This window comes from Rissa tridactyla, chromosome 1, assembly GCF_028500815.1.
Source record: "Rissa tridactyla isolate bRisTri1 chromosome 1, bRisTri1.patW.cur.20221130, whole genome shotgun sequence".
Taxonomy (NCBI): Eukaryota; Metazoa; Chordata; class Aves; order Charadriiformes; family Laridae; genus Rissa; species Rissa tridactyla.
In genome coordinates this window covers 29056285-29079600 of record NC_071466.1, presented here as the reverse complement: position 1 = coordinate 29079600, position 23316 = coordinate 29056285, and the positions used below count along the sequence as shown (strand labels likewise).

The window sequence follows — 23316 nt, the reverse complement described above, 5'->3', positions numbered from 1 at the left end:
AGGTTTTCTTGTCCTTATGAAAAGCTCATACTGACCAGGATAGAAATATTATTTCAACTGAGGGAAACAGAAACTTAATTCCTAGGGATTTATTTGCCAAATTTTAGCTGGCTAAAGATCATAAAGGCCAAGTTGCGTATAGCACAGAACGGATGTTGATGAATACACAAATTGTAGAAGTAGTCTGATACTACATCTTCAACAATTAAATTAATAGAGGAACCTCTGTATTGGTGTCAGAGGGAACAAAATGCAGAGGGGTCAGTCCTGAGCCGGAGCTGATCAACAGGCAGGTGAGGAGGAAGGTGTGCATGGGGCAAAGCATGGTCCCCTGGGCCCGAGGGTGCTGGCCATCTGCTCCTGTCAGGCAGCAGGATAGCAAGCTGTTTCTGCTGGATCTGAGTACAAAAACTCTCATGTTTCTAACTATGCTGGTGTCTTGTGTTCATCTAATTTGGGGGGACACACATACTGTTTCAGAGGCATTAATCTGCAACGTGGCTTCACAAACAGGTTGGTAAAGGCAGTGTTGCCATGTAACTTCAGCCAGTTTCAACCCCTAGAGTAGCATCTCCTCTTCATTTACAGAAACCCCTACGGTAACATCTCCTCTTCATTTACAGAGGGCACTCTTGTAATGAGAATCTCATGATAAAATGCTTTTCTTCACTGAAAAGCTCTCACAGCTTGATGATGCAGTTGTCACCATGGAGATTTCACTCTGACAGAAAAGAATGAATTCAGTGCCGTTCAACTTCAGGAATGTGTAGCAGATACCTCCCAATGCCTTCAGCTAAGCCACCACCTGAGGAGAGAACTTGGATCAGAAGCTGAGAGAGGAAGTACATATATGCTGATGATAAATTATATTTTCTGTAGATGACTGGATCTCAAGAAGTGGCATGTGTGTAACGACAGATAAATGTGAAAGGGCATGAATAAAAGCCTCAGAGCCTGAGCCAACAGGAAGGGAAATAGACTTGCCTTAAACCTGAAGAAAATACTCGAATGTAATGCTCTGTGAATTCCTGCTGAGCTCTAATTCCTTTCTCTCAGAAAGGGTATTTCGTGCTGTTATCCCATAGTCCACACAGAATGGGGGTGGCTGAGGTTCCTCAAAAACAAATAATAATAATTAAAAAAAAATAGGCTTGATACCAAATTTATTTAGAAACAATGAGTATTTTTCCTTCCCCTTTCTGAAAGCCTTATTGATATGTTTGGATTTCTCATTTCACAGCTATGACCTAAAGAGCAACTACGTCATTATGGAATGATTAATTTCTGATTTTCCTGAAGCCGTTAAATCCTTCTGGATGAGTAACAGTTGGTTGTTTTACTGGTCTTTCTGCTAAGGGAAGCTCCACACAGTAAGGAATATATTACAAAACTGAACAAAGCATTGAGAAAACTAGTATGGGAAGCGGCAGGAAGTAGATGTAGTAATGTAGAAGGTCTCTTCTGTTCCTGTAATTCTGATAGGATTATAAAGTTAAACAAGACTATGTTAATACCTATACAAACAACTTGTGTGGATTTATAAGCTCTGAGGAAAATCCATAGCTGTCACAAGACTTCTTACTGACTGCCAGTGGTAGATGGCAGTGAATCACAGAATCACAGAATCTTCAGAGTTGGAAGGGACCTCTAGAGATCATCTAGTCCAACTCCCCTGCTAAAGCAGGATTGCCTAGAGCACAGTACTCAGGACTGCGTCCAGGCAAGTCTTGAAAGTCTCCAGAGAAGGGGACCCCACAACCTCCCTGGGCAGCCTGTTCCTGTGCTCTGTCACCCTCACTGTAAAGAAGTTTTTCCGTGTATTTGAACGGAACTTCCTATGTTCTAGCTTGTGCCCATTGCCCCTCGTCCTGTCACTGGGAACCAATGAAAAGAGTCTGGCACCATCCTCCTTCAACCCACCCTTTAGATACTTATATGCCATAATAAGGTCTCCCCTCAACCTTCTCTTCTCCAGGCTAAAGAGTCCCAGCTCTCTCAGCCTTTCCTCATAAGGGAGGTGCTCCAGTCCCTCAGTCATCTTAGTTGCCCTGCGCTGGACCCGCTCCAGTAGTTCCCTGTCCCTCTTGAACTGGGGAGCCCAAAACTGGACACAGTACTCCAGTTGTGGCCTCACCAGTGCAGAGTAGAGGGGGAGAATGACCTCCTTCAACCTACTGGCCACACTCTTCCCTATGCAGCCCAGATCTTGAACTGAAATCAGTTCAAGATCTAATCCGAGATATTCCTCCATGAAGCAATGGACAAAGAGTGGGGAATTGGGTAAAATAAGTGTGGCAGAGGTGGTGGTTAGTGGAAAATATAGTTTGGTTAAGGAGGAAAGTTGAGGGAAAACATCAATAAAAATCAATTTGTATCTTAAAACAAGGAGGGGCTTTGTTTTATTGGAAAAATCACTCAAAGGGGAAAGAAAAAAGGAGAAAAATAGTAAAACAGAGGTATAGAGAGCTCCTTCAACATACGAAAAACTAGAGAGACCTGCCAAGGAATTAAACATTGAGGATGAGCGAACCAAAAGTATCAGGAAAATGAAAAACAGGTCCGTAATAAAACTCATAAAACTTGACACAAAATTAGTGAGTCAGAGTCCTAAAATCATGAGTCATTTAAACACTGAGGTGTTTCCAAGGATAAATTTATTTATTTTTTCACCATTAGAGAAACGATAATCAAGCTCAACAAGAGATTGTTTCAGGTTCGAAAAGGCTACTTGAAAATAATTTTAAAACTTCCCAGCTGGCTGGCTATGGGATGAAGTCTAGAAGGCACTTGCCACCGACTCTCTGCCTGTCCCCTCCTTTGGGCTGCTCTTTCCACACCAGCCTCAATTACCCCTCTCTTGCCCTCCGTGCATGCTCCTGCTTTGTAGCCCACATTTCCTCCTTCCTTTACACCTCATGTTTTCCATTTGCCATCATTCCTTTCTCTTTTTCTTTTCAGCAAAGTCCTATACCCACTTATCGTTTGAGTTTTCCTTCTGCATCTTTTTTGCTTTACCACCTCATTTCTTCGTCCTCACTTTTCTTTCCAGCTCTCCAGCAGCCATGGTGCCTGAGGGCACCCCAGCTTGAGGTATTCTCGTTGCTCATCCAAAATAGCTTTCAGCTTTGAGTCTAATTAAGTTGTTGTTGCTAAAAGAAGACAAACAAACAGAACATTTCCCTCCTCCTTTTCTGTCCAAGAACCTAGCATTATGAAAATTGTAACAAAAATGTAAGGGTTAGTAATCACGGTGGTGGTGGAATACTGTGCTGGTGCTGTGAGCTATTCCTGAATGCAGAGGAAAACTTGAGTTTCTGATTCTTTTTTATTTAAAAATTCCGGAGTCGGTATTAACTTGATATGTGGTCAACTTTAAAGCAATAGGAAAGTATATGATTTGCTGTGACTGACGTATACAAAGACTTTGTTCTGGGGTACTTTTTGTGTGTGTTTGTTTTAAAACATTAATTCAAAAAGGTCCCTGACCTCACTATAGCCAGAATACAGCAATTATAAGAGGTTATTTCATCTATAGCTTTGATTTCATGCTTTTAGAGAAGGGATTGATTCAGTCCCTCTGTCCATTCCTCCCTCCTTCCCCTCCCCCCCCCTTCTCCCTCTCCGTCTCTTCCCCTCTACCTTTCCCTCTCTTTTTCCCTCTGTTCCCCCTTCCCTCTCTCCCTTCCTTTGTGTCTCCTCCACACCACCGCTGATGGCTCTTTCTCATTTCTAATGAGAGAATAAAACCAAGTAATGGCCCTATAAGCTGCTGTTCTTACTCTGGGGTCATCTGTCCTCCAAAAGGTGCCTGTAGTGTCTGTGCTACGGTGCAAAGCCAGTCCTCATCCTGGGCTGGAAGCCAAGTTTGCTGTTCTGCTCCCTGTTCTGCTCCTGGGGCAGTTCAGCTGATCTGCTTCGTGCTCCCCCGGCAGCTGTGGGTGCCTGGTCCGGCTGAGTCCCCGTGTCCCCTCTGGGCTTCAGCGAAAACGCAGGACCAGCGTCTGAGATAGGAAATAATCTGGGGTTCTTCCTAGGCAGATGCCTGCATTTCCCACTGGAAGGGCATGTGAGATTCTTAAGTTGTTTACTAGGACAAGGATTTGAGGAGGATCCAGGCTTCAGCCTGTACGACTTGCTCAGGTGAGTTTGGGCATGACAAATTCTTCTGCCTCTCCTCTGTTTTGCATTGGGTATGTACAGGTCAGCAGGTCTTTTTTATGTGATGTGGTATTGCCCGAAGCCTGTACTAGTGATTGACTTTCTTTGCTGGTGCTCATCGCCTTTCTCACCACCGATGCAAAGGATTGTAATGCCTAAGACTCCGTGGTCTCTGGTAATGTTACTGTTATTTATTCATTCCCCTACAGAGTGTAAGAGAGACACCATTACCTTTAAATATCACCTGTTTCCCAGAATGTTTTTTGTTTACAAGTGTCACAGTATATCAAGTGCGTGGTAGAAGAATTTCTTTATATTTAAGGTCTACGTTTGACTGCTCCTGCGTAGACTTTATTTTCCCCACTGTGAGAAGCATCCTGGTAGAATATAGAAGATAAAAACATATTTTTGAAAAAGAAGAAGATGAATTGGTAACAACAAAAATGTTTGGGGAGGCTTTTGTAATTCATCTTTTAAAAAACTGACTAATTTTAAAACTGATCCCATGCAACAGAGCACACTGGCCTCTTAAGTACTGGCGCAGGCCAATACGGGTGATACAAATCCTTGATCTTCAAAACCATAACTTTTGAGGAGCTGTGTTCTCCAGAAGTGTAAATGGGTAATACAAAGCAGGTCCTTTTGCTTAGTTGATGACTGAGTGTGAATAGAAAGTGCTTGCAGATTTCTCTCTGAAAAAGTCTGGAAGGGGGTGCTGTGTATTTGTTAGATTCCTTCTGGAAGGACCCTTCAAGTGTAAGCTCTGAGGAGTGTGAGCTGGGGAGCGGAGCGGGCCAGGGATGCTGAGACGGAAAGGATGGAGAAAGCAGACAGTGAAGGACATCTCAAGGCTTCCAATAAATAATATAAAAAGATACTGGAAACCTGAAAACATATTATTCAGGAGCAGGATGGGTTTGGAGGGGACTTACGCTCTTGCTATGAGCTTTCCAGGAGCTAGAATTATAATTCCCGAAGTAATGAGATCTCAGGAGGCTAGAAAAACTGTAATAAGTGTATGTAGTTTTACCTACAGCGTAGGGAACTGAGACCATGGAGAAAAGAGGCAAGCATAAGAACACTTTAAATTGTAAGTGTAAAGTTTATTAAAAAACAAGGGTATCTAAGTACAAATTATTTTTCTATTGTGCTAATCTTATTTTATTTCTTATTTGCATATAAATTGTAATGATTGAACCTGAAATGCTTTAAATATTGGCATAGCTGAGCCTGGTTAGGTGTTGCTACCTCCACTTTAATGTCTTGTTTAGGCTGGAATGAAACCCTGTTAACTGGGCAGAGCCCAGCATTTTTGAGTTTTATAAAATCCATAGGATTTCTTGATTCAAGTATGATTTTAATTTTCATTCATGCTTGTTGTCACAATAGCTCGACTTTGTGCCTAAGGTCAAGTATTATTTCTTCAGTTGTAATACTCTACTTAGTATAAACACAAATGTAAAGGTTATCACTCCCCAGAAGTGTAGCAAACTTGGGAGGCAAACAGGAAATCACAGGATTTTTAATGTCATTCAGCAAATGAATAGTTTTGTTCATCCTGTGGGAGAGGTGGCAATTTCAGAGGAACTTGACTGAAGGGATGTTTGAAGCTTGGTGGGAGTATGGGGTGGGAAGATAGGCAGGATATGTCTTGTGGACAGAAAAAAGAAAAGATGGGAAGTAAATGAGTTTATATAAAGGTTGCTGAGGCTGATACACTAATAGAACATAAACTGAGTAGGAACGTGGTAAAAAGCTCCATCAAATATTTACATTTTTAATGTTGGTGTTCAGGTACTGTGTGGTGTTAAGATGACAATGGTGATAGGAACAGGGCTGTGGTGGACCTGAATTTAAAATTATGTGTCTTGCCTAAGGAAAGGATAATTTGGGGATTACCTTTGTCTCTTTTTTGGATATTTATTTCATCTAGTTCTTCTTCTCTCGATTTCCTCTTTTTTCACGTGCTACTCTTCTACTTTTAAAATAGTTTTAATGACGGATCTGACTCTGCAAGCAAGTCACGACATGTGCCACTATTTTTCTTCCTTAAGGTTTTTCTAGCATAGAGGCTTATAACTGTTGTAGATGCCAAAGCCTTCAGGCCTGTTTCCGGGAAGCATGATATGAATTTTATAACCCCTAGACAGCAGTCACTGCAGGTTGGGGGGTGCTTGTTTTTATGCCAAAGTCTGTCTAATCTCATTAGCTAATTCTTTCACTTGTGTTTTTGTAGGCTTGAAATGCCCTCTTTCCCCCTCCCTCCCCCCGCTTTTTATGAGGGTCTGGTTCAGCTGGACTGTTCTCAAGTATTTTGGCGATTTTTAGAAATTCTTTATGTGTTACTTTCCTGTCTGTACACTGTTGACTTGAAACTCTATTTGTGAAATTATCCTCTTCAAACATTAGTGCACTATTTATTTACAAAAAATTATATAAAAAATAAGCAAACATAGCCTTTTAAAATCTTCTGGTAAAGGAGAAGCAGAAAGAGCTTAGAATATTGTTTACTGAGTGTCTTTTGTTTTTTAAAGGTAGTCTGATACTTAATTTGTTTTTAAAATTTGTTAAAACTGGATTAGTAAATCTGAAATCAGGTTTTTGGAAAGTTACTGATTTTTCTTTAAGAATGTTAGTAAAAATAATCATATAAGAGTAAACATTAAGCTGTTAAGTAGTGCCTTGTGAACTAAAAGCTGTTGTAAGGAAATCTCATGGATGGACAAAAAACTACACCAACGTAATCCTGACTGTTCATATTTGTGACTAGAAGGGGATTATTCTTTTACTCAGTTCTAGAAGAATCATTCCCAGCTCACCTGAGTGTTCAGCTTGGTGCCTTCAAAGAGAGTGCACATAGACTCTGCCGGTGAAGATGAAGGGTGGGTGATGGAGACTCAGTTCACCCATATGCGTTTCATTCCCTGTACAGGAGATTTTGCTGAAATAACTACATTTAATTCTGCATACAAAGCTGTAACCTTGTTTCATGCCAGTCAAAGGATAGAAATGTGGTGTCAAAAGCAAATTAATTACCCACTAACCACTGAATGGTACCTTGTGCGTAAACAAAAGGCATTTACCTCATACCCCATTGATGCATCATGTAATAAATGTGACAGTTATGGCTTTTTGTCTTATCTCTCTCTTCCTGCAGTGTCCATAAAAGTGTTTCTCACTTGTAACAGATGGTCAGAGCGCAGCTTTGAAATTTATCTGGAGATGGAGCCCTGTTGATTCCATTAAAAGTGAAGAGTTTTCATGCAGATGGAGACAAGGAGGGATTTATTGTTCTTACAATTCTGATGATGAGGTATTTCATACAATGCCTTCCTTTCCTTTTTGCTTGCAGGTGATGTGCCTTCAGGATTTCTTTGGCGATGATGACATTTTTATTGCATGTGGACCAGAAAAGTTCCGTTACCAGGATGATTTCTTGCTGGATGAAAGTGGTAAGAAGATGTATTTTAAAAATATTTACAACCAGAGTTGAGAGCAGATTTCCATATCATGCTAATAAAGCCAAAACTGTATCACCTAAATTGATTTCAGAAAGAGGATAAATATTTTTGGTCTTTAAATTCTGAAGGTAACTGAAAGCAACATTAAAACTGCAAAGAGTGAAATATCTGCCTGTGCAGCGTAAAACTGTACATCAGCCTGAATTTCATATACCATAGGAAATAGTACTGTGTTTGGTGGAACACCTAGTTTTCAAGGTCTTTCTTTTGTCTTTATTTTCTCTTTGAATTTATTCTACTTCTTTATCACAGTCTTTCAACCTCGCAGCTCTTATAATTGAGATTTAGATAATACTTCACAGGTAGTATGATATAGGAAGATAGATACAGTTTTGTATGGAAGATAAATATAATCAGCAAATGTAAACAGAATCATCTGAGAAAAGTCAGGGAGTTCTCTCTCAAAGACTGACTAATACAATAATGTGATCAATGTACGTAATCCACTAAGGGGAATACATGTTTGATTTGCTAATACCTTTATTGTGACAAAGAATATTCCTATCTTGGGAACCACAGTAGTAAGAAAAAAAACCACTGTAAGCTTTGTGCATTTGGAAAAAAAAAAAAAAAAGGAAGAAAGAGCTGCCACTTAAATTGAGGTTGGTTTTGTGTAGAGCAAGACCCAGCAAAGGTTATCTTCCCCTGCACTCTCTCTCAGTCCAGGGTACGTCTGTAATCCAGTGGTATCAACTTCTCTCAGCTTTTTTTGAAACGTCAAAGGCCTCAAAGAACAGCTGACTGAAAAATCAGTCAGAAAAGAATTTGTTACAGTAGTAACTACTTCATAGTCATCACATGCGTGCTTGTTTAACTTCACCACTTCATAACTGGTTTTGATGCAAATATACATTCAAATTGAAAGATGGTGCAATTGTATTTCCCTGAGTAACCTGTGGAACTGGAAGGCTCCTTGGTTTACCTGGATCCAGACAAATGCTCCGTTAGCTTGTGCAGGAGCAGACGCAGCCAGCTTGCGCAGACCTTACGTTGTGACCTGAAGGATGGTATTTTTGCAGCTGGGCAAGGGAATGACATTTTGTATGAGACACAGACAGAAGCAAGCACACATTTCGCCTTCTTCTAGAGAACCTTATAATATGGAAATAAAAATCAAATAGCACACCAGATTTGCTCTTTGCAATAATGAAATTGCTGTAGTTGCCTCTAAGGCAAAATGTACTAACTGTGGAAAAGTAACTTCAGCCGTCTTTAGGAAATGAGTTAGAAAGGTAAGGGGGATGTATTTGGGCAGCAGGGGAATTTCCCAGGTGGCAATGTGGCCAGCGCGGCCGTCCTTGCCTTTAATGAGAGGAGATCCAGGTAGCTGACTGCATAGTCTGGATTCACTTGTGTCTCTTATCTGAAAGATGACACTGGCATCTGCCCGGTGTCTCCTCACAGTGAATCCTGTGGCAGTTTTTGCAGAGCTGACTCAGGGAGAAGTGCTGACAATGGATTTTTCTAAATCCCTTTTTGAAGTACATAGCTCTTTTTTGGATGTCTTGGGTAAAAGTACAGGCATAGCCTGACTCTGCTTAGTCTTTATTTATCTGACATAGCATCATCTCTTTGAGTAAGCACTATCTTTCTGTGGAACATTGGTGCTTAAAACCATATTATGCTGAGCTGAAAAAAAAAATGCTTAAAATCTAGGTTGAAAATGCACCTTGAGCAATTTGTTGTGGTGTTTGAATCTTTACTTAGTAGAAAAGCAGTGAACATCGGCTGTTTAGACTACAGGAGTGAAGAAAGAGCAGAAAATCAGACTCCAGACTATGTCTCTCATTCCTTTGCAAAGTGTACATCTCTATTTTTGGGGACGCTTGGTATCAGAAAACTTGTTTAGGTTGCTTGCCATTGATAGCTGATGTGCCACCTGATATGGATCTAGTCAGCCTTCTCTGAGGTAGATGCAAGATTTGGAGAGAGAATTAAAAAACAACTGAGCTTTTAGCATATTTTGCTTGGCAAATGAAGTTTGTGTGGTCACTCTGTGTGTTCCTCATAGTTAATCTAAGAACGTTAAAATTATTAGTAAGTTCTGTCCAGCTGTGCAAGGCTTGGAAAGCCTGTCTCTCCTTCCCGGAAAAGCAGCTTGAAGCAACACGGTGCTGGTATCTGTCACTAAATCCCTCCAGTGTTTCCCAGTTTCAGCCAGATGATGAGGATACTCCTTAAGCTGCAACACCTTAAGTGTTAAAGAAAAGCAAAATTTGAAGGTGGGAAAGAAAAGTAGAGAGAATAAATACTCTAATTCCCAAAATTAGCCCAAAAAAGCCCAAAGCTCTGGTCTTTTGGGAATTACTTATCAGGGAGGAAGAATGCCCTTGCTCTGTGGTCTGGGTTCAGAGCTCCTGATACTAGAAGTGAGCGAGAGACAAAGTTTCTGGGATTGGAAAACCAATGACCTGTACTGGGATTCATTTTAAGCTAACACTAGATATCAAGAGAGTGGGTACCTGCAACTGAGCCAGTCCCAGTAGGTTTCTTTCACAGTAAATAAAACTTAGACCTATTGACAGATGGTAGATGTTTGGTTGACTCAGTTGAAGGTGGATGTTTAGAACAGTTCATGTGAACTATGCTCTAGAAATGTCTGGATGCTTTTGTAAAGGGATCTATATGCCTGATTTAGCTGTTCTTATCTACATTGTATTTCTCTAAAGTTGCTGAAAAAATTTTAGGATGAGATTCATTCCACCCCATCAGAAAGGAAAAGACTAAAGACGCATCAGTCTGCATTATTTCTAGTCACTTTTCTTTATCCTGCTCCCATGGCTTGCTCCTAGCACAGGATAACACCTTCTAGAAGTCAGAGAATCAGAAATTTAGGAAAACCAGTCTAGAAGTCCCTGTCTAAGTCTGCGATTAACTTTCCCCATTTAATTTCTGACATATTTGTCTAACATGCCCCTTTAACGCTTCTGATGAAGAGGAATCTGTAACCTCTGGAGATGTTCTGTGCCAGTGGTGAGCTCTTCCTCACTGTTTTTCAGCTACCTTACCCCAGATTCCTTTGCTATAAATGAAGCTATTACTACTTTTCTGATCTACTGTGAACGTGGGAAACAGATGATTCCTTTTTCTTTGGAAAAATCTGTGGACTTCCATGAGCCTCATTAATTTTCTCATCTTTAGGCTGAACAATTCCTTCAGCCTTTCTTTGTTTTGACTCCTTGAAGGAGGGCGTGCGTTCCTTCTTTGTATCATCTCCCTTTTCTGTTTTATGTCTTTCAGGAAGAGACATTGCATATCCTCTTGGCAATCAGTTAAGAAAAGTCAGTTAATTAGGGATCCAGCAAAGAGAAAAACAAGCAGTCGGCACTGTACATTGTAGTTTCTTCTGTCTTCCTTGATGTACAGATGGTTTTCATATTAAACACAGTTTATCGCATGAAATACAGAATCAATAGGCACCACCCCCATCAAAACCCCTAGCAATCATCTCCATATCTCACCTAATCGATAGGTATGATAGCCACACACACTTCCGTCAAGAGAACTGCAGCTGGGACATGAAGATGCATGGGAATGACCATAAAATTAAGAAGTAAATACTCCTTGTTTGTCAAGCATCAGTGGCGATGCTGTTTTCATAGAAAGTTTTTGTGGGAAATGTAAGCTCAGGAACTTTATATTAATGAAGCACACATTACATCAATCAGCTTGTAAGAAGAAAAATTCCTCAGCGTAGAATATGGCAGTGGCTGCTTCAGGCATTGTTAGCTTGCAGTTCTGGACACTTTCCCAGAAATCCCAGGTTTTCTTTAACCGATGGTGGTTCAGTTTTCAAAGAAGAGAAGAAATCAGTGGATGGTTCTCTATAGCCCTTAGCTTCTTGTTGTCAGAGGTTAGGGTTTAAGGGCCATGTTCACAAAAATATTTGCAATCAGCTATTATTTAGGCACCTGAATAACATTTGGCAATGTAAATAACCCATGGGATTGGCCCTAAATGAGAACATCTCCTTGGCTTATACGGATATTTCTTTCTTCACACTCTAAAGTATGAGAGTTTTTAAGGCTGGCAGTATCAGACTTAATTTTTTTTAGAATTAAATTATTTTTTTTTTATGTTCAGTTAATGTTGGCTGAGTGCTTTGGAAGCTTCAGAGTAGCACAATCCTACGTATGAGAGACCTCATCACATACTGAGACCCATCATGTAAAAAGGCTGCAATCTCGGTTGACCAAAGCCAGGGTCTTCCTCCAAGCAGAGTGTAACCAACATAGAATGTCTGGATGTGAAAACAACTGCAGATAGCTTGTCAAGAGCATATATTACTGTTATGGAAACAATGACGAGAATGACTCTCTTCTAGGGGAAAATTAAGCCTGGAATCTTTGAAACCTAATTTCACTTTGACTTTGTTGGCCTATGTTAGTCCTCAGCTCAGCATCTCTGTGCCAGCAGTGTTACTGCTTCATCTTGCCAAGCAGCAGACAACTTGCCAGGAAAATCTGAGTCCTGCGGCGTCCGCACACGTGCGTGTGCGCATGGAGGCATACACACGCGTCTGAGTCAGTGACTGCAGTTAAGGTCAGGAGTATCACGTTTATCCCTGTTAATAACTGTCAGGTTTCTGTAACCTCAATTACTCCGTCCTTCCTAAAAGAGGGAGGAAGGGGAAATCGGTTATAGTCCTCGTCTACCCTGATTTATAGGACAGAAACTGATGTGTTAAGCAGCTTTTGGCTGGACTTAGGAGCGGAGAGCATGCTGGCTGACTTACTCTGCCCTCGTCAAAACCTCGTGCTTTGGCAATTGGAAAGTGACGGTGGGTTCTGGGGACTTTGAGATATAACTTTGCTTTCAACAGAGGCATAAATATAAAGTGTTCCAGTGCAGTGTGATATTTTCAAATGTCAACAACTGCTGGGCCTTGGAGACAGATATTCTGTGTACGAGGCAGAAACAAATGAAGGCAGGAGGGGCCAGTCCTCTGGCTGTGTGTACCATTTAGACTAATGGTTCAGAAAGGGCAGAAGAAAAGAAGCTGTTTTCCTGTGGATTTGCATCCAATGCCCCCTTTATTTTCCCACTCCAAGACCTCCGGTTTCACCTCCACCCTCTCATCGTGCCTTGGGCGCTTGCACAGTACTCTCAGCTCCCTCCCACTCGGCATGCCGCTGCTTGTCCTCCTTCCTTTCCTCACAGTGAGGATGTTAAACGGGGTCCCTCTTTTATTCAGCAGTGTGACAGTTTCCCAGCTTTCCCCAAACTGACGGGAATATCCCATCGCTGAGACCTCCTGCATCCAGTACCTCCCTCTCCGGGCCCGTGCTCCAGGCTTGGCTCTGGCTACGTGGCAGTACTGGACCGTGTGGTAGCGTGCGAGCCACTTGCTTGTTTCTGTTGTGTTAAACTCTTAAAAGGAGAATGTTGATCTGCAGTTAAGATCCTAGGGACAGGCTGTTCTCATGATCATCAGGTGGCTGTTAATATAGTATCATGTGGCGTTCATTAAATAAAACCTGTAGTAACGCTTGAGTCGAATCAGCTGTTCACATGAAAAATGCACTCACAGAACTTCAGGTTTTTTCTGCGCAGGATTTCTCTTTTAATATTTGGGGGTTTTATAGGTATGTTCTTGACTACGTAAGCCTATTTCTTTCTCTGTTGTCTGCAACCTATTTGCTTTGACTATTCTCTACTCTGTCTCACAGGTCTACTTATTTGAGACATTGCTTCTTGCCTTTCTGCCTAAGCATCTCTAGCAGTGAGTTTGGCCACTTAAATCATAAATCTTTGCTCCTCCCATCTGGCAGATTTATAGACATGAATAAGGACATGAGAGCTTTCAAGAAGTTTACGTATGTGCTTTCCAGTGCAGATTTATGCTGTAGTCCCTCTGTCTTTCCCTTTCCCCACCTCCTCACCATGCATGCATGTATATTGGCATAGTTAATCACTTTTCATCAATATTGCTATGAAAAAGTTGCCTGTATGTATAACCAGGAAAAATCGTGATCACTTAAAACTTACAACACAGTCTCTCATTGAAAGTAGCCAAACAGTAAGGCTACAGCCGATGCTAATTCACTCTACTCATTGAACCAAATGTTCTTCAATATGTTTTCGGCAGTGTTTGCTTTCTCTGATGTCTGTTAAAAATAGCATGAATGGAACACCATCCAATAAATTAGAACTGGTGGAAATTCCCACTTCATTTGCATAAGGAGTTTTGAGTGTTCATATTCCTTCAATATTTTTCTATGGTGAAGTTGATTTTGGATATGAAAATACTAAAACTTTGGGTCTAAAAATATCAAGCATTTCTCAATAATATGTGCATATTAATTAAATTGCATTTTTATTGGGAATTTATAACATAAAATTTCAGCTTTTTTAAATAAAAGAAAAATTATTAAACATCACCAGTATTATTATTTTAACGTACAGGAGGTTTTGCTCATAACAGGTAGTGTTAATATGTAGTTAATAACAGAGTAGACAGGATATGCTTATCGGTTTTGTATAGTTGGATATTCTTGCTCTTTCATTTTATTATTGTGTTGTAATTTCTTGAACTGAATCTTGCTGGGGGAACGTTTAGATTAATCAGATTGGCTGAGGAGAAAAGATTTTTCTTACAACACATTTTAAGCTAGTTTCCCGAACTATGAACATCTCAGTTGTATATCCAAAAGCAAAGAGTGCAATTCCAATTTTTATGACCAGTTTTATAAACGAACTTTCAGTTCTGGGGAAGTAACACAGAAATTTGGTAGACATAACAGAGTAGACATTGGCACTTGAGTCCTTTATTTGACTGTCTCATATCTCTTCTTTTGTGGAAGTTGCTTTATTTTACAACCTTTAAGCCTAGTCCACAGTTTGTATAATACTCCATTCTAGACGACAGGTTGAGTTTTGAGCTTGTACGTTCAGTCTGTATCCTCAGAAGATAGTGACTTCCAAAATATCAGCTTCCTTTGAGTGCTCCTTAGGAGAGACTTTATTTTTTACTTTTCCGGTTCCAGTGATGAAGGAAGCCGCAGATAGTAGCTGTACATTATAACCCCCTCCACTGAGTCTGTTAAATATTTTGGCGACAAGCGTAAAGGTGTTTAACATCACCTTTACCATATGTTTATCTTTGTTCTCATCTTGTTAATTAGCTTGGTGAAATGGAGTGTACAGTGTTGGTGATCTTGGCAAGTATATTTGTATTTTTCACAGTTTGCAGATCCTTTCCAATGCTAGAAACTGTTGGAATCTGATCTATTTCTGAAAAGATGTACCCTGTAGTCCTATTGAAGGAGATTCTTTGGATGTGCAACATGGTCCAATTTTCTCATTATTATGAGTTTATATGAGACAGCTTTGAGATGAGTAGTTCCTGTGGCGTCAGTGCTTTAGTATTCGGTTTGAGAACCTGAACAAACTGTGCCGTCTGCTGAACTGTATTAGGATGTGCCCTGGAGACCTGCCTGTTTGTTGAGTAGTATGATTGTATCAGAGAGATTTTGTATTGAGATTAGACTCTACTCATCGTCAATAAAATTGGACTAACTTGTTAAATTGACTGATGTCATTTTCTACTTCTCATACGAGATACAGGCCCTATACCTGGAGTTTTGTCATGTCTTGAGTAAGTGTGTGCACGCTTTTTTAATGCCAGAGCTGTCCATCCACAGATTCTCTTATACCGGCAAGATCTTTTGAAAAGAGTATAATTATTAAAAATCCAGAGTTCATTAGCTTTTAGAAAGCAGAAACTTTCTGAAGGCATATGAGGAAAATGTATTCATCTTTAATATTCATTCAAGGCCTCTTTTTAAAAAAAATCAAACACAAAGCGCAGTACAGCAGATGAGAGAAAACAAAAAACAACCTGGATAATATTTCAAAGGGGTAAATTCAGAAACTGAGTACATCAGTGATAGGTGTTCATATTTATATACTCATACATATTTAGTGAGATGCTGTGTATACAGACACAAATACATCAGGGGTTTTACCGTCCTGCAAATACCGCCAGTAGGAGACCTCTGTATAACGGCTGTGTTTGCGCTGCAAAGCTGATTGCTCACAATATGTGCTGCAATAGCGGTTCAGTGCTGTTATTTTCAAAATGCAACCCACAGAAATTTCCCATTGACAAACTGAAACATGTTACCTGACGGTTCAGGTTGCTTCAGTGAACAGTCACCTTCCAGTATACTTTTTTCATAGCACAGCTCCCAGCAGGAAGACTGGATGCTAATATTATGCAAAAAGTAATCTAAGGCTGAGTAATCATTAGGAAGTCTCATGTTGCCATGGAATTGAACACCCGTAGGTGGTAGGTCATGGAGCTCTGATTTGGATTCTTTTATTCTTCAGTCAAAGCTTTTTTTTAAATTTTGTTCTAGAGGAATTGTAACACTCGTTTTTTTCATTTGGAAGAAAATCTTCAAGGGACTTAAAATTTATTGAAACAAGAGAGAAGCTAACCTGAGATCTCATTCTTTTTACTGAAGGACCGGGGTCAAGGAACGTGTTTGGAAGATTGCTAATTATTCCTAATAGAGTGGAGGGTGTTTAGAAGACAAACTTAAATGGCTTATTTTTTTCTGTCACTCTGGAATAGGAAAGAGAAATTTTTCACAGCTATTTAGAACTGTTAATAATGTCTAGCAAAAATGGGAAGACAACTTACAGAGCGAGGCAGTTTCTGATGAAGACACCATGTTTAGGAAGAAAAAAATCCTGCAGGAGAACAAATTTGATGAAACTCTGTAAAATTATTTCCGTCTTTAACTTTACATGCTCTTTCTGTTTTGCAAGCACACATTAATGTCTACAGGATAGGTGACAAGAAAATGCAATAGACTGATTTTTGCATAGCAGTTGCTGTACCGCAGGTCCGCAAGATAGGATATATTGTTTTCTGCTTAAAAAAATGAATTTGGGATCCATGGGGAATACACACCAGGGAGCCTAACCTTGGGATCAAATAAATTGCTTGAAATTGTCATTAAAAATAGAATTACTACATTCATGCATAAACATTCAATAATAAGGAAAAACCTACATAAATAAAATGGGATTGATTTTTTAAAAATCACTCTGTGGAGGACCGCTCCCCTGAGATTCTGCTGGGAGTCTACTGGGATCACTGCTCAGACTCGATGCAGACAGACAGCTGTGTAGTTTGTACCAGTGGGAGAAATACTAACTTATTAGGAGAAGCTTTAAACTTCCTAGATGCAGATTAGAGACGAAATGCTGCTAATACTAACTGGGAATATTTATTTAGAATTAACTGCTGTTAGTAATAATGACATTACAGAAGAGCTGTCTTAGAGCATTAGATGTTGTAATTGCATGTTGATTTCATTTTTGTTGAATAGAAGATTAAAGAAAACCAAATCAGCCCAGCAATTAAGTTTTTTTCATATTAAGAGAGAACGCTTTGAAAAATCATAGTATCATAGAATGGTTTGAGTTGGAAGGGACCTTAAAGATCATTTAGTTCCAACCCCCCTGCCATGGGCGGGGACACCTCCCACTAGACCAGGTTACTCAAAGCCCCATCCAAATCAAGAGAATTGGTGAGTGAAGTCCGTTGGACTTAAGAGTCCGGGGACTTGGAGATTGGAGGAGGTTTGGAATTTCAACCAAAAAGCAACCTGAAAACTGTCTTAGGTTTGCATCTGTCCAAAACATATTGGTAAGGATCCAAACTTAACTGGCAAAAAATGGAAAGCCTGCAAAGAATTAGTCAGTAAAGAAACTTATACCAAAACCTAGATGTGAAAGTGTTCACATAGTCACACTTGCCAAAATTATGCTGATTTTGACCTTGCAAAAGAAATTAAATTAATTAAAGATTTTAGCCAGGTGAGGCGATTAAAACAAACAAGCAAACAAACAAACCAACCACCATGAACTGAAGTTATGGTACTGTGTAGTAATGACAGATCTACTGTTACAATATTTTGGTCTCTGTGTTCAGAAAAAATGAAATATATTATGGGAGGAAAGCACCCTGTCTAATCAGAATCTTTGGAGAAATGAAAATTACTGTCCCAGAGAAGAATTGGGAAGTCAAGTCAGTTGAAAAATGCATCATGTTGTGCAAGTAAGATCTATAAGTTTGCATACGCTATTAAGATAGTAACAGAATTTAATGCTATGTGCCTTCCTGTAAAGCAAAAGAAACTGATATTAGTAAAACTTGTCTGTCATTTATTTACTGATCTGATTTCCTATAGTCAATAAAAATAGGCTCTTTGAGTTTTCAGATCAGCCTTATGAACAAATTAATCTGTAAACTTCAAAACACTCCTCTGAACAATCTCGGAAGTATGCTGTGATATACAGAATGAAAGATGGTTTCATGGGCTATTTCCAGCCTAACATGCATTTTCAATCTGCAATTATTTAAACTTTCTCAGAAGGAAAAAAAAAAAGAAAAAAGTCATTGGACTTTACACACCTCAGTAAGTGTTGTGGTGTTAGCAGATGTTGTTAGTAAAGCCACATTTTCCAGATATCCTGCTGTTTGCCTATTGCCAGAATGACTCAGCCTGTTTACTTTAGTTTTATCTAAATAATTATAGCAAAATTTAATTGCCTGAACCAGATAGCATTCAAGGAGAACCCATTAATATTAGAGGCAAAAGCTGCCTAGGGATTTTTAAATTAGAGACAGTCCTGGAGTCTTTGATATTTTTATAACTCAGGCAGCTAATTTCTGGATTTGCTGTTGATAGGTAAAGCAGTGTTGCGGTAAGACCGGTGCAGCCGAAGGCAACGGTCCCGTTGTGGACACAGGAGAGGGAAAACTGTGGGTGGGCTGGCAACTGTGCGTGCCTATAGGTGGCAGGCGGGTTTTGTTGCCCACGTTGCAGCACAGCTCAATGTGCGAGGCATGTGTGCCCAGGTGTGAACATTGATTTAATGGCGGCATAGAAAAGTGTTTTGCTTTAGTAAGAGCGCTGTATTTAATTGTTTGGTGCATGAGGGTTTTCTCTGTAAAAATACACTGGTTAGGAGCTCCATATTGTAGGGAGTTTGTATGAATCTCCAGTTCTGCTTTTTTTCCTAGATCCACTTGTAGATTCCTGTCTAGAAATGTCTCTTGTAGGATCTGGTTGATTCGATATTTCTCTTATGTCACAGCTCAATGTTTTTTCTTGTGCTTATGAAAATTTGATAAAAACACTCACTATCATTAATATTTGACACTGTAGGCATCCTTTATGGCATGCCAAGTAATGTTGCTATTTTAAATAGCCATTAGAATACCAGGTGGTTTTATTACTTCAGACGTCACCAATTTATGGTTTTCTTCTTTAAAAGTTACTGCCTACTAACTTTCAATAGCCTTATTACAGGCAGATTTGAGGCACTAACTAGAAAAAAAAATAAACAGTCTGTAATATTCTGAATTCCTTCAGGTATGTTAAATAACTTTATTTGCTGCAAGAGAGGCAGTGTGTGCCCATTTTAACTTTCTTTAAAACCAAACCTACTGCAGTGGACACTTGCATAACAGCTTGTGTTTAAATGGGACAAAAATATGGTTGTTATAATTCCTTCTCTTTTTTTTTTCAACACTGTTTTGAAAGTTTCATCTCCTTTTCCTACCCATTACAAGCCATCTACACCTACTTACATGTTCCTGCCAACCAAAACCAAATTCAGACCAGTTACACAGGTCTGAATTTGGAATAATTGCATTCTTCAGGGAAGCGTGTGATTGGTGAATTGGACTAGATTTGGATACAGCTTTTCATAGTGAATACAGAAGAATGATGTGAAAAGAGCCTACAGCTTCCTTCCCCCCCCCCCCTCCCCGTGATATAACACTCTATTTTAAATGGATGGATGGATGGATGATGTTTGGTAAAAGGCAAGATGAGAGAAAAACCTGCAAGAACTGCAAAGTAAATATGCTACTAGTTTCATAGTAAGTATTGTAGGTACATAGCAAGGTGGCACAGAATAGGCAACATTTTTGACAGGGTTCCAAGATACCTGATATTCTTGTCATGGGCAGGTCTATAATTAGCCTAAAACCCTACACATTGCTTGAGCTATACTGGGTACCCAAACCAATGATTTCCTGCTAGGCTAAAATAGTCAGCTTCTTACTGGCACTGATCCACATTTTCCGCCTCCAAAACAAGTGTCCTGATATTTTGCATGCAGGAATGCGAGAGCCATGAAACTGAAGAGGTAGGAAGCAAGAAGGAGCATGTCTCTACAGTCTAGTAAGTAAGGACAAACAACAGGGAGGAAAAGCAGTTCTATTCACCTCCCTCCTTCTGAGGATAGTTTGCAGTGTCTGTATCCACCATCATTTATAAGCAAAAATACATAGACATTAAACCTTAATTGTTGTCTGTTTTAGTCAGTGTCCTAATTGCCAGGTAATGGAACAAGGCACCGTTGCGGGTGCTCTTGCTCGCTCACGCTGTCCCCACAAACTGGCACGGCCATGCCCCATGTCACTTTGTCACCCAGGTGAACCCCAATCTTGGGAACCTGTCTTGGATCTGTGAATCCACTTCAACAGTGAAGGACCCTTAAAATTTGGAAATGATGATCCAGCCCTAGAGGCTGGATCATCATTTCCAAATCTTCTCAGGTCACATCCATAAATGAAAACGCAATAGGTGTAGCGCCTCAATCACACCAGTACTTTCAATTTTGTATTTAGAGGAATATTTGTTCTTATTATCAATTAACTTCAACGTAGTCATTTCACATACATTAAGTAGGCGCTGATCTTCCGTTCGTACAATGCCTGTTTTTTTAGTGATAGTATCTGAGCAACAAACAGAATTTAGGGTTACTTTTACTTTTAAACAATTTCCCTCATGCTATGCGAAATAAATATTTTTCTCTAAGTTCTTAAAATTGTTTCTAGAGTTTCATGATCTACCCCTGTATTTCTTGTTTCTCTATGAGTCAGACTGCTTTATTAGCAGTCCTTTGTGAGCCTGTATCCAATTTTAAGTAATTTCTATTGAAAAAAAAAAAAAAAGAGTAGAAAACAGTAATTTGTAAATGACTTAAGAATGACCATGCTACACATTACATAATCACATCTTGTCCAACAAGAATGTCACTACAGCGGTTACTTAACTGTTCCTGCAACTCACTGGGACATTAACATTGCAAACAGGGATTTCTTTATGAGCTAGAGTTGTACAGATAGCCCAAAAAATATATTAAAGGTAATTTGAAGAAAATTGTGCCCAAACTTTAAAAAAAGAGCACAAAAAGAGTCAAAACCTAATACAAATAGTGTGCTGTTATTCGTTTTCCACCTTATGGTATTTAAATATATACATTACTCTTCATCTCCCCATTTATGCCTAGGGTTTCTAGAGTCCAATTCAGGTTGAAAGATGTAGTTCGCATTTAAATTTCAGAACTTTTTGGGCACTGGTAGCATGTGGCCTTACTAACAAACATACAATTCTTGCTGCATTGCACTTGTGTTTGGTAGCTGGTCTGAAGAGTGAAGTAGCTTTGGAAGGAGCAAAGCCTTTTTCAGTTAATGTGAGGGTTGAGAGTTTCATAAAGCGCTTGAAGAATTGATATATCAGCAGACGCTTCACATAGGAACCATGGTTATTCATAAGCTGTGGCATTGAGAGTCTTATCAGTTACTGTGTCTCTGAACTCCAGGACTGTGCTAAAAGGTTTTCGGGCATCTCAAGTGCCCCAAGGATTTGTGGAAAACGTCTTTTTTGTCATCTTGATCGTTTTCCTGGGTCCTCTGTTAAGCATAGCCTTCTCAGCCCCAGAGTTGGGTTCTAGGTGCGGTCAAAGTGGTTAACTCCTCTTGCAGAAGTGATGCTATAGTTTTCTAGCTAAAATGAGAGGTTCCTTGATACTTCTGTGTATTTCTGTGTTGTGTTAGAGGTGAATTTAATGAATAGCTTTGTTATGAGATTTTGCATTCCCTGGATTTTTATTGCATCGGGCTCTAATATAATTTGCATTGCATTGTGCTTCAACAGCTTTCATCCTGAGTGAGGTAGGATATTGAGGTTTTCCTCCTCTTACTTCTACGGTGTCATTATTTCCGACTCTGAGTTTGATCCAGGTGCTTATTAAGTATTTGGAACTCATAGATGGCAGGCACTTATTGATGGAGATACAGCTATATATTGCAGGAACTGGTTGTAGTACAGACGTACAGTAGGCCTTATTTTAGTTGTTTGAAAGTAACCATAATATATGGGTACAGTGCAAAATGGAAATCTTTGTGAGCTCAAATGAGATATTCATAAATATTCTTTAGGATTTAAAGAGAAGGACAAATGCTTCTAGCCTGTGACTGTGCCAGGTTAATTCTTTCAAGATCTAATACGTGAAATTACAGGATATGAAGGACCACAAGAGAGACCTTGCAGATTACTGTGTTTGTTACAGTCCCTTTCACACTGTTCATTAAGAATGAATTCTGAGTGAATTCATGATGCTGGAAATAGATATTGTTGAAATTGGAGAGCTGAATAAGGAGGTTCTGTGGTAGTTATCAAGAAAAGAAAGGAATATATATTGCCAGTAATGGGAGCTGCTTCAGGAGATGTTCTCTAACAGCTTGTAAGCAGCTCTCAGTTTCTGAGATGGAAGCTCCATGGAGAGTTACTTGGTCCAATGATATTGCTGCAGTCGGATGTCAGTGAGGTTTCCTTTTTAAAGCACATAAATAGTCTCCATTAAACTACAGGGATTTTGTCAGCTTTGGGGAGTTTTTGCACTTTGGGAAGGGCTGTGCCTGTGTAGTGTAGGGAAGCAGCCTTTTTATTCCAGCAAAATAGTCATCTGGAATAATTTCAAAAATGCTTGCACTCTTATAACTCATGTTTCAAATTAGCAGTGCTATATACCGACGACAACTTGTGCAGTTCTTGTTGCTGTCCCAGAATATTGACATAACTGTGGTTTTTGTTGTTTATTTATCATTGGAACATATGAGGACGCATCTTCTCCAGGCTCTCAAATGGATGTCAAAGGAACAGCTTTCTGTGATGCAAAGTAAATTGCAATAGCTATATCTGTGTTTTGCTATTAGCTTTTCATATAGTCTTTATGTGTTTGAATGGAATAATGAATCTCACTTTGCGATAGTACATAAAGTTGAAGAAATAATAGAAGAGAATAGTTCAGTTGGAAGAGTATGAACATTTCTGCTTTCATAAGAGGCCAAGCTTCTGAAACGTGTTTTCTGCTTATATGGCAAGTTTGGAAAAGAAGTCACTTGTGGACATAATTAGATAAAGAATGTCCATGATGAATAAGGTTATGTTAGCATGTTTGTTATGACAGAGTTTCCAGATGAGCTATTTCTCTCCTCAGCAGATCACAGGGACAATTTCTAAACATGATGACCTTATAATCACAGAATAGATAATTTCTGAATGAGATTAGAACGTAATTCTCCTTTAAATGCCCCAAAAGTCCCTTAAGAGCGCCTACTGAATAACTCGTAATGTTATCTGCTATTCCACGAGTATTCCTAGCTTTGGTGGCCAGTTCCCCCCACGTTTTCCAGAACTATCTTTCCCTCTTCTCTCCATGCATATGAAATAGCTTTCCTGAAATAATCCATAAGACTAATGTTTCAAATCTTTCTTCAGTGATATTGCTTACCTTTCTTCTTGTGAACCTCGTGATGCAG

At 39.5% G+C, this 23316-nt stretch overlaps 1 protein-coding gene across 7 annotated transcripts in view; it reads left to right on the top strand.

The window, feature by feature from the left end:
* Nucleotides 1–23316, top strand: part of DCLK1 (doublecortin like kinase 1) — a 247369-nt gene that overhangs the window by 114725 nt on the left and 109328 nt on the right. For all 7 annotated transcript variants that reach the window (XM_054187925.1, XM_054187926.1, XM_054187928.1 and 4 more), the window contains exon 3: nt 7511–7610. In XM_054187925.1, coding sequence (XP_054043900.1) covers nt 7511–7610 — 100 coding nt within the window. The remainder of the gene's footprint in view (nt 1–7510; nt 7611–23316) is intronic.